General features: G+C 43.0%; 1 protein-coding gene across 1 annotated transcript in view; it reads left to right on the forward strand.

Annotated features, from left to right (window-relative positions):
• LOC104351145 (fibronectin type-III domain-containing protein 3a) overlaps positions 1–6,406 on the forward strand; it is a 30,433-nt gene extending 24,027 nt beyond the window's left edge. Inside the window, exons 19-25 of the mRNA XM_009957171.2 lie at positions 21–134; positions 623–772; positions 1,137–1,417; positions 2,152–2,364; positions 3,089–3,255; positions 4,216–4,337; positions 5,122–6,406. Coding sequence (XP_009955473.2) covers positions 21–134; positions 623–772; positions 1,137–1,417; positions 2,152–2,364; positions 3,089–3,255; positions 4,216–4,337; positions 5,122–5,439 — 1,365 coding nt within the window. The 3' untranslated portion in view covers positions 5,440–6,406. The remainder of the gene's footprint in view (positions 1–20; positions 135–622; positions 773–1,136; positions 1,418–2,151; positions 2,365–3,088; positions 3,256–4,215; positions 4,338–5,121) is intronic.
• Positions 6,407–11,671: the final 5,265 nt, after the last annotated feature.

Genomic DNA, 11,671 nt, shown 5'->3' on the forward strand with positions numbered 1-11,671 from the left:
GCAAGCATGTTTTCTTGCAGTTTGGCCCTCACTCTGGCAAAGCAGAGATCTCTACAGCTCCAGGACCCCCTGACCCATGTTGCAAACCCCTGATAACTTGTAAAAGTGCGACTTGTGCTGTAATTTCCTGGGAGGTAGGTGTTACTGATTTTCAGTAATACACAAGTTAATATTTGGCCTTTAGATTTGTAGTCACACATGTATGATTCACAGAAATGGAAGAAATAGCAAATGTAGAGATGGAATATTTTAAGTCCATTTCTTTAGAGAGTGTACGTTGGGTTTGTAAACTTTGTCCGCTCTGAATTGCCATCTTAACGGAATAAATCAGGTGACGTTTAATCCTCCTCATGGCATGGTAACTAATAGGCAATATATTCATCCAAGTGGTAAGAGATTGTGAGTCATTCAAAACTCTGGTCTAAGCTGTGTTGTTCTTACAGCCACGTGTCTAGATGGAAACCTTTTAACAAGCTGAACTTAAAGTCATGCCCTTGGCTATGGTGGAAAAGACCTCTGTTTCCACCCCAGTGCTTCTCTTCCCCTGTCTCTGTCAGTGTAATGAGAGATCACACTTGTATGGTGTACGTGCAAGGGCTGAAAGAAAATTTTAAACCCACAGAGTCCTGCATGCAATGGTGCAGAAATCGGTGAATACAGACTGGACTGGGGACAGGTGGAAGGATCAATGCATATCATTTACACCGGCCTTTGCCAGAGCTATGAAGTAAAAGGTCTCACACCTGCAACCACGTACTATTGCAGAGTCCAGGTATGGAAAGCCTTTAGTTATGTGTTAAGAAGCAAATGAACAGTACATACAGTCTGAAGAAAAATGTCAGCAAGAGATGAATAAAGCCATGTACTGTCACCTACTAACGTGATAGAGAAGGTAATTGGTGGCAATGGTTTCCCTTCTCCCCAAGTCCCTCCTAACTACATGTTTCTAGAAATGAATTGTAGATCCAGTGTTGCATTAAATACCGGACCTTTTGCCCTGTTTACATTTTACGTGGGACATTTTCCATTCTCTTCCAAATTGCTTTTAATAACATGTGGAAGGAAGTGCAATAGATGTGACTGTCTGGTTCTAGAAAAGTGTCAGTTCGGTAAACTATCTGTGGTGTCTCTTTCAGGCTGTGAATGTCACTGGAGTTGGATCGTTTGGCGAGACCGGTGTGGTGACAACCCCTGCATCAGTGCCTGCAGCAGTGTCAGTACTGCATTTACTTGAAGAAGATCAAATGGAGGTTTCTCTTCCTTTGCCAACATGCCTTGCAATTCAATGGGAAGAACCATGTTGTCATGGGTCAGAGATCACTGGATATAATATAGAATATGGGGAAAAGCAGCTTGTAACTGTTGGAAGAAATACAAGCCATGTTCTCGAGAATCTGCTGCCTGACACTCTGTACAGGTAGTCATTAATCCTTTTATTCTGAAACCACGTTTGTAGGATTTTCAGTCAGTAGCTTTGAGGGGAGTGTTTTAAATCTTCAGATCAATCTTTCGTTCAGCTTACAGACTGTTTGCCTAATTCACTCTGCAACTCAAAAAAAACCAACAAACAAACAAAAAAAACCCAACCAAAACCAAAAAAGAATTGAAATATCCAGATTCAGACATGATGTTTTAGCAGGAAGAGTTTAAGATTGCTGTGTTAAGATTAACATTAACATTCTGCCTCAAAGCCAAGGCTTTATTCTAAGTTTTCTGGGTTTAGAATTTTTTATTCTGAAGCAATGCGTATAATGGGATCATCAGTGTCTCACCAGGAGAGGATGCATGTACGGGCAAGAGCAGAGTAGCTGCTCCTGTGTTGCTTGCTTAGTCTTGGTTAAAGCTGAGCTTAGGTGGTGGATCGGCAGTGGGAGGTGAACAGTTCGGGTGAATGAGGAGGACGCTGGCGCTTCTTCACTGAACAGAATAAACCTGAACAACACTGCGAAACACGGGAGCTTCATTATGTGGAAAACAATGGAGTTATGTTGACTTGTTTTGAAGTAGATTATTTTTACAGTTAATTTCCGTCAGCACTTGAATTGCTTTATTGTTTGGAGTTATATCCTTTACATCTTCTAGCTCTTGCGTTTTTACCTAGCATTTTTTCAGGACCACAGTAAATTATCGCTGCTCTTCTCACATTTCTAGAATTAGAATACAGGCTATAAACAGCTTCGGAGTTGGTCCTTTCAGTCATTCCATTAAAGCCAAAACGAAACCACTACCTCCTGACCCTCCTCATCTGGAGTGCGTGGTCTTCAGCTACCAGAGCCTTAAACTTAAATGGGGCGAAGGTCCTAGCAGAGCTTTAATTACCAACCCTACACAGTTCAACTTGCAGATGGAGGACAGGTTTGGCAGGTAAGAGAATCAGAACAGAATTAAGGATATTGTTGCTTTACATCTTCATATCAAGTTTCTAAGACATTTTAAGTATTCTCTCTTTGCACTAATAAGTCATTTGGGCATCCCAAAGTTTGCCCTTTTGTTTGTGTTTTTGCATCCTGTCTTTCTAGCAGAAAATGCTGTTAATAGCCATTGCACAAGTATTTACTTGTAATCAGTAAATACTATATAAATAGTAATATCTTACCATCTTCCTGTGTTGCCAGGTTTTCTTATTTTTTGGAAATTCTAAAATGAAGTCCATTTTGCCTGTAGGAAACATGGGTTGACAGCTGTTCTTTAACTCAAAATTGCAACATATCTAGTATATACAAGGGTTATTCTCTTGATTCAAATCCAGAGTTTGGTCATGTAGTTTCGGTGGTAGCCTGCATGTGGCCGTAGCTTCGTGCCTGGACAGGCTGAATGATGCTTCCTGAATGTAAATTAAGACTTAACACCAGTACGAGTCGGGTGTGGTGCTGATTTAATGCCCTTCATGAACTGCTGATGAGAGCAGCAAAGCTCGAACTGCCTGGCATTCATCGTGCATGCACGTGGGAAGCTGGGGCACCTGGAACACGTTGTCCCTTTTTCGTGCCTAAGTTAGGTATGAAGGTGTTCCACTGACGGTACTGACAGGCAGGTTTGTGATCCGTGAATAAGTCTCATTTGTCTGTATTCTGTGTGTTTCTTCCAGGTTTGTTACCGTTTATAATGGTCCTTGTCACACGTACAAAGTACAGCGACTCAGTGAATCCACTACATACTATTTTAAAATCCAGGCATATAATGATGCTGGAGAGGGAGGGTTTTCTGAGGTTTACGCTTTCACCACAAATAAGTCTCCACCCGCATCTCTTAAAGGTGAGCGAGCTTACACTGCACTAGAACTTCCGCAAGCCAGTTCTGTGCTAGATGGAATGCTGCAGCCTGACTGTCCTCCCAGCCCAGCGTCTTCCCAGGGCCTTTGCCAGAGGACAGAGACTGGCATTGATGGGCTTTATCTTGGTATAAGAAGGGCTCTACTGGTGTAGGACAAGTGTGTGGCCATCTCCTACGCCATAGCTCTTCCACCCCTGGCTGTGAAGATTTCTTCTACCTTTTTTCAACTGGAAAGTAATTTTTCAGGGTTATCTATGATTTTATATGTTACAACAGCATGTAGGCACATGAAAACACAAATAATTCCTCTGATTCCTTCACTAATATGAACATTAAAGTTTGCCAGTAGAGAAGGTCCCTCTGAAGATCAGACCTGCGTTGACTCAGCCATGTTTATAACATGTCACTTCAGCTCTGGAAATATATGGACATAAATACTCTTTTCTCTGGTGGTTTGAAAGTGCTTGCTCATCTGTACAAGCATTAGACATCAGAAGCTCATCTTGTCAGCTTCAAAAGAAAGACAGGTGTAACCTAGAAACATTACAATCATCATTTTTAAGCTAATGTCATGAAATATAGCAGCAAAAAAGAAAGGATGAAACAGATTTTAACTGCTTAAAATAATTTGAATGACTGTTACCTCTGAGAATGACAGTTACCCTACATTGTTAACAAATATATTGGGAAAAACTTAACCTTTCCAATTTACACTGCGTTAAACATTTTCAATGGGAAATGTATAAAAGCAAAGCATATTTCAAGCCAGAGTGAGAAAACTTCCTTGTTGTTGTAGAAACCAGTGCCCACTTGCTGTGTTAACTGTGAAAACGAGTTACTGTAGTAACTGGTGATTTTGGACCTTCTCATTAAAAAAACAAGAACATTCGTAAAGACCATTGTTCTCTTTTTCTAAAATGCCAACAAATTGCTGTTTTCTAGCACCCAAAGCAAACCAGCTGGAAGAAAACACTTATGAAATCACATGGGAACCTTTACAGCCAATGAAAGGAGATTCCATTGTTTACATCCTGCAGCTTGCTGCTGGGAGAGAGTTTGATCAGGTACCTTTTGTTTAATATCGTGAACTTGAGGGGGATTTTTACTTTGAAAAATTCTTGCCAAAAAAAGATGTCTATATTTGAAGGTTGAGATTCTGTTTGGTAACGCTAGTGGCAGGGATAGTTTTCCGTTTGGCCAGAGACTCCATTTACAATCCTGACTCCCAGGATGCTTCATTCTCTCTTGGTGAGATGTTACCATGGGCGAGGACAGCTTCCAGTGTAAGATCCTGCCGTTTTGCCTCTTCACGGCATTGATGGTTGCCCCAGATTAAAGATGATAAAGTTTTGTTTCCCTGTTGAGCCTTTGCTCGTACTGTAAAAGCATATGACTGCAAACGTGGGTTTGAGTCATTGGGAGAGCTGGTTATCTCGAGGGGGGATAACACACTTCTATCCTGTTCTTCTAGCATTTCCCTTGGCTGTCTTGATTCTTAAATCTTATGGTTGGCAGCATCACTGCCTTTGTTAGTCATGGACAGCACTTGCCCTGCATTCAGGGCAACTATACAGAACAATAGCTGTGCAGGATGATTTCTTTTTTCTTTTTCTCAGCTTCACAATCCAGGTCTGTCAGTGTGGGGCATAGCAGGAAGCTTTGGATTGTTCACAAGAAAATGAATCCTAGATTCTTAAGAAATAAAAGCTGAGTCTATTCAGTTGGTTTGAAGAGATCGTCTTCAGGCAGCGTCCAGCGCTGCATGTGCTCAGAAAGTGGAACGGAAAGTGCGGCGTGCTGTCTGTAAGTCGAATCCCACGTAAAGCGGTTCTCTCTTCTTCTGACCAGGTATACAAGGGACCAGAGACCTCCTTCCGCCTCACCAGCTTGCAGGCAAACTGTGAATATCGGATCAGAGTCTGTGCTGGCCGTCAGTCCCAGGACTCTGCTGGATCACAAGAACTGTATGGACCTTACAGTCCCAGTACAGCGTTCTCATCTCAGAAACAAGAGCTGGTTCCACCGTGTGCCGATTTGACGATGGAGTTGGCAGACACTAAGAAGACGTTACATGAAGAGCGCTTCATCGCTATCGTTCTTCTCTGCGGATTTGCAGTGGTTGCTATTTTATTTGCTGTTGTTATTCAGTACTTCGTAATCAAGTAGACGAGAGCCTGTTCAGTACTCAACTTTTTGTACAGGCGCTACTTTGGGTATTTATGGTTAGTTCTAATTAAAATCCTCACTGGGAATGTATAGTTACATGCGTTTCCACTTTTGCTGCTGGCTAACAGTGAGGCTGAGTTGGCAGATCCTTTCCAAATACTGAACACAGATTTCTTGTAGAAAGGGTAATCCTGGGTCCTCTGTAATCAGGGTTAGCTGTTAATAAAACAGCAAAACAACTGCCTTACCGTGCGCGCTGGCGTGTGCGCACGCTCTTCCTCTCTCTGAATTCGAAGTGGGGCCCTTTGGGCAGTTTGAGAGAGAAGGCATCGATAGGACGAGTCCTTGTCAAGTACAACTAGAGCAGTGGTAGTCGATCCGCAGCGTTTAATTGGGTATTGTTGTAGTTTGGTATACGTGAAATACAGCAGCACAAATGCTTAGGCTTAGAGCAGTACTGCATCGCAGAACGTTACTAGCGCGTGCAACATTTAATAGACCGTAGGAGGAAAGCAGAGCATTGGCTTAGTGATGTTACTACTTTACAGTTATTTTAATATTTTGAATTCAGTAATAATCATTTCAGGTGTTAAAGTAGAGGGTGCCAGAATTTAGAGTTTTAACTGGAGCGCCAGACAAGATGTGAGCAGGACGTCCTGTGCCTATGGCAAAGGCATCGGTATGTCACGCTGCAGAAGAGGCCCCTTTTGTATCGTACATTTCTGAATGAAATGTGTTCTGCTGTTGGTGAGCAGCTGTTGGCCCAATCCACATTTCACTCTCAGTGCCTGAGAGAAAAGTAACTTCCTGTGCTGCTGATGAAATCTTTGCAGTGTTCTCAGAAAAGCACAGGTATTGTCTTTAAGGAGAAAGAGTGCATTTATGATAAATGTTACACTATTTGGCTCAAACTGAGCAAATGTTTTTGTACTGTTATTAACCTAAAAAATAAAATGTTCAGACTGCTTTTGGATGCCCTTCTAACTTAATCTGAATTATCAAATTGTACGTGAAAGAACTCTTTTTAGGTAACGTTTCTACAATGTTTTAAATGACTTGCTGTCCCCGTGGTAGCAGCTTCACATTCCATTGTTTTCTAGGTGGGAATGTTCAGCCTGCTATGAACTTTTCTGAAACTATTCCTGTTTTCCTGGGGGGTGTTTTTTTGTGGACACTGTGCACTACATATGACTGTTCCTGTTAAATCTGCTTGTGAATACCTGATGAGGAGTCTGACAGTGGTCTGCTTTATAGCAGGTATTTCGAAAGCTGGAACTCACACGTTTCAAAAGGGTCTTCCCAGCAGTGTTTGGAATAGACCATAGAAAGGTGTATTTAGCGTATTTTGCAAAGACTGTGGCTACACTTTATATACATCAGAGCAATGCACTTGTACGTGGAATGTTGGATGTGATAGTGCTACAGGTTAAGTATTTCCAGTAATTAATCACTTTAAGGGTCTTTCTCCTATGGCAGTTGATGAATAATGTTGTGTTAGAGTTTGAGGCATTGTGTTGTATTTCAGATGTGGAAAACCTAAATTATGACATAGTATCAATAATCTTAAAAGTAGATTTATGGTGCAATCTGAAATTAATCTTTTCAAAATGTACTCTTCATTTTGTACTCTATTTATTTTGATTAAAGTCCTGGAAAATGTATGTTTGAATGTATTGTTCTACTTGTAGCAGAACTTTAAGTTAATCATTTATTATATCATAGAAATCTCTCTCCCTCCAGTGTCAGAAAGAGTTTTATACAGATATTAGTCTTTAGTTTGCAGAAGAGTTTACAATCTGTCTTTATTTCTCTTCATAGCCTGCTTTTAGCAAATAAGACTGCCTTCAGCAAATCTCCATTGCCAAAGGGTTATTTCTTTAACTCTTAGAATTAAGTTTGTCGAGGTTTATTTGGCCATAATACTTCTGATAATTTTAAAAGATAAATTAGGATTGCAGAGTAAATACTAACAAGTCACAACCCCTAAAAAGTGAACTAAAGTTCTTTTGTAAATGCCACAAAATATTCCTGTTCCCAAAAAGTATCTGGGAAAGCCAACCGTAGCATTGACCCAGCGTCCGCAATTTCCATTCCAGATGGCTGAACCCTAATGGCATTAATGTGCTCGGTATCTTCTGTTTTCTTGTATTGTAACATCAAGGTATCTCAAACTTATGTTAAAGCTGCCATGCGTTGTATTACTAAATTGTAACTATCAAATAGATAATATATTTAATACAGCCAATAAATAATACAAATGTATTCAAATTTGACAACGGGGTGGTTGTGTGTGTTTGTGGATTTTAATCTTACTCAGGAGCAGTCATTTGTGTCACATATGATGTAAGGTGAAGGAACACATTTAGCATTGTTCCTACGAGTCATTGAGAGCTTAAAGTCTTTCTGGAAAAGAAGTTATTTGCGGGAGCCTGTCCCTTCCCACTCGGTGGGTTTCGGGGTAGGTGACTCTTTTGTATCCTCCCTTTTAAAGGGGTTTTCCTTTACACGGCAGAACCCTTTGCTCGGCAAAGGTAGCGAGTTAATAACCCTCTTTGGTCAGTAGATTGGCAGCAATAACACGCTTTATTAGTAGTAATATTTCACAGACAGGATAAAGGTAATGTTTCACAGATCAGATAAAATAGTATTTCACGGATCGAGTAAAAGTATGGCTTTTCCTAGTTCTGTCTAATAATAGGAAGAGAGAAGTGAAAAAAGAGAAAGAAAGAAAGAGAAAGAGATGTCACCACTCCTGGGGTCCAGCAACGTCTCGCAGGTCCAGTCTGGTCTTTGGTTCTTTGGTGGTGGGTGCACGCCGGTGTCTTGATTATTGGCATTTTTGTTGTCCCTCTTCATTACTATTCATGAGTCCTGTTCACGTTATCCCCTCCTCTTCTTGCTTTCCATGCTAATTAGGATGCAGGTGTGGTATGCAATATTTTGAGGGCTCCAAGAGGGTTCTGTCCACTATAAATAAGGCAGTGGACCTCCTCAAGTCCAGTGTACACCTGCAGATGAGGAAGTGGCCCTCCCCAAGTCCAGAAACACCCCTCTTCTGAAGGGTTTGTCCATTTCGATAGGGGAGGTTGGGTAGCTGCTCCAGCTGAAGTCCCTTTTGTTAATCGCCCCAAGTAAAGTTTCTGAAGGGAGAACACTGCTCCACCCTCCTGTCTCCGAGGAGGGAGCACTGCTCCATCTTCGCAGGGCTTGTTTCTTCCCTGGAGCAAGCTGCACTGCAAAGCAGGCTGGTTGTAGGGCTAATACATAAAGCTTGCACTGTGAAATAGGTTTGTTCAAGACACATACATAAAATCTGCAAAACAGTTTAAGGTGAAAAAATCAGATTGTCCTTCACACCACCATGTGACTTAAACATCCATTTTGCAGTGGTGGTCTTCAGCTCTGGCAGGTGAGCTCCAATCTTTGTCAGGAGTGGTGATTTCAACAGAGCGAACAGAGGGGAAAAGAGGAGAAGTAATTCAAGAAATCATAGTCCTGACGGCTGCTAATCCTACCATTAACAAGAAGAACCTGATTAAAATAATAAGTCCAATATTTGTTAACCGTTGTCTCCAGCTTGTAAATCCCAGAGACATAAAGATATTTGGGATCCAATCTCTTGGTTGTAAGGATTGGAATAGTTCCTGGGTCTCCTTTGAAATTTCTAACATTTTAGCTCTGGTTTGTTCTGTGGTAGTAGGAGCATTATGAATAGTAACACAACATTCATCCTACGTATAATTTAACACTCCACAAACTCCACGTTCTTTCAAGAGTAACATGTCCAATGCTAACGGTTTTGTAGAGCCATTTTGGAACCTCTTGCACCTGTCGGTTCAGCTCCTTGAAGGCAATCTGTGCCCAATCAGATGGTAACTGAACTTGCCAGGTTAAATTAAATTATTTAAAGCTACTCAATTTTCAGTGGCAGTTAGAGCAGGGATGAAGATGGTCTGTAAAGCAAAAGAGACATGTTGTCCCATGGTCAAGGTGGGAGGTGATAATTCATTAAGGATTTGAACATCGGTCGATCTTCTCATCCTCCTAGGGTTAAATGAGAAGATACAGCTTGGACACAGAGAGGGAACTGCTGTTCCGTATGCCAGACCGGCACGTCTTTCTAATCGTAACATCGAACGGAGCTTTCCATCAGAACATCCCCAAGCTAAACTAAAAGATGCAGGGCATTGTGTGGTTCTACAATCCCATTTATCCTCAGTATAATCATGAAATCGCAACATTGGGTCCACTTTTATTATCAGGCTTCCATCAGGGAAATGTACTTGAGTAACACCACACTGTAAGGCATCTATCAAATTATATTTACAGGGTGCAACATCCTGGGTAGTGTCATATGTTCTATCACAGGAATCAAGATCATTTTTCCACCCATTCCAGGGATTCCTCCAGCAGATACACATATCCCTTACAAGAATCACAGAATGGCAGGGGTTGGAAGGGACCTCTGGAGGTCATCTGGTCCAACTCACCCGCCAAAGCAGGTCAGCCTTGAGCAGGTCACACAGGAACACATCCAGGCAGGTTTTGAATGTCTCCAGGGAAGGAGACTCCACAACCTCCCTGGGCAGCCTGTTCCAGTGCTCTGTCAGCCTCAGAGTAAAGAAGTTCCTCCTCATGTTGAGGCGGAACTTCCTGTGCTCCAGCTTGTGCCCGTTCCCCCTTGTCCTGTTGCTGGGCACCACCGAGAAGAGCCCAGTTCCATCCTCTTGACACCCGCCCTTTAGATATTTAGAAGTGTTGATAAGGTCTCCTTTCAGTCTTCTCCAGGCCCCAGATCTCTCAGCCTTTCCTCATAGGAGAGATGCTCCAGCCCCCTCATCATCTTTGTAGCCCTCCACTGGACTCTCTCCAGTGGCTCCCTGTCCTTCTTGAACTGGGGGGCCCCGAACTGGACACAGCACTCCATATGTGGCCTTACCAGGGCAGAGTAGATGGGAAGAAGAACCTCCCTTGACCTGCTGGCCGCACTCTTAATGCACCCCAGGACACCATTGGCCTTCTTGGCCACAAGGGCACATTGCTGGCTCGTGGTCATCCCATTATCCACCAAAACTCCCAGTCCCTCTCTGCAGAGCTGCTCTCCAGCAGGTCAACCCCCAACCTGTACTGGTGCATGGGGTTATTCCTCCCCAGGTGCAGGACCCTACACTTGCCCCTGTTAAACTTCATCTGGTTCCTCTCTACCCAGCTCTCCAGCCTGTCCAGATCTCACTGGATGGCAGTACAGCATTCCACTGTATCTGCCACTCCTCCCAGCTTCATATTGTGAGCAAATTTGGTGAGGATACACTCTGTCCCGACATCTAGGTCATTGAGGAGTATATTGAATACAACAGGCCCTAGTACTGACCCCTGGGGAACACCGCTAGTTACAGACCTCCAGCTGGACTCAGCACCCCAGTTCACAACTCTCTGAGCTCTGTCCTTCAGCCAGTTCTCAGCTCACCTCACTGTCCACTCATCTAACCCACACTTCCTAAGCTCACCTATGAGGACGTGATGGGAGACAGTGTCAAAGGCCTTGCTAAGGTCAAAGTGGAGAACATCCACTGCCCTCCCCTCATCCACCCAGCCAGTCTTTTTATCACAGAAGGCTATCAGGTAGTTCAAGCATGATTTCCCCTTAGTGAATCCACACTGACTACTCCTGATAGTCTCTTTTCTTCCATGTGCTTGGAGACAACAGCCAGAATGACATGTTCCATCACCTTCCCAGGAATGGAGGTGAGGCTGACTGGCTGGTATTTTCCCGGGTCCTCCTTCTTGCCCTTCTTGAAGATTGGAGTTACACTGGCTATCCTCCAGTCCTCGGGCACCTCTCCTGTCCTCCACTACCTTTCAAAGATGATGGAGAGCGGCTTTGTAATGGCATCTGCCAGCTCCCTCAACACCTGTGGGTGCATCCCATCAAGGCCCATGGATTTGAGCATGTCTAGTTTACCTAAAAGATCCTTAACCCAATCCTCCTTGACCAAGGGGTAGTCCTCCTTCTAACTTTTTCCCCAACTGCCAGGGTTAGGGATTCCTGAGGGACAGCTTTAGTAGCAAAGACTGAGGCAAAGGCAGCACTCAACAACTCCGCCTTCTCCATATCCTCTGTCAGCAGGGTACCTGCCTCATTCAGCAATGGGCCCACAGTTTCCCTGGTCTTAAAGATTTTAGACGCCATACAGGTCTGACAGTTTTGCCAGTTCCTGTATCACATGTAATT

Source organism: Leptosomus discolor, chromosome 9 (genome assembly GCF_034619465.1).
Source record: "Leptosomus discolor isolate bLepDis1 chromosome 9, bLepDis1.hap2, whole genome shotgun sequence".
In the NCBI taxonomy this organism is placed as follows: Eukaryota; Metazoa; Chordata; class Aves; order Leptosomiformes; family Leptosomidae; genus Leptosomus; species Leptosomus discolor.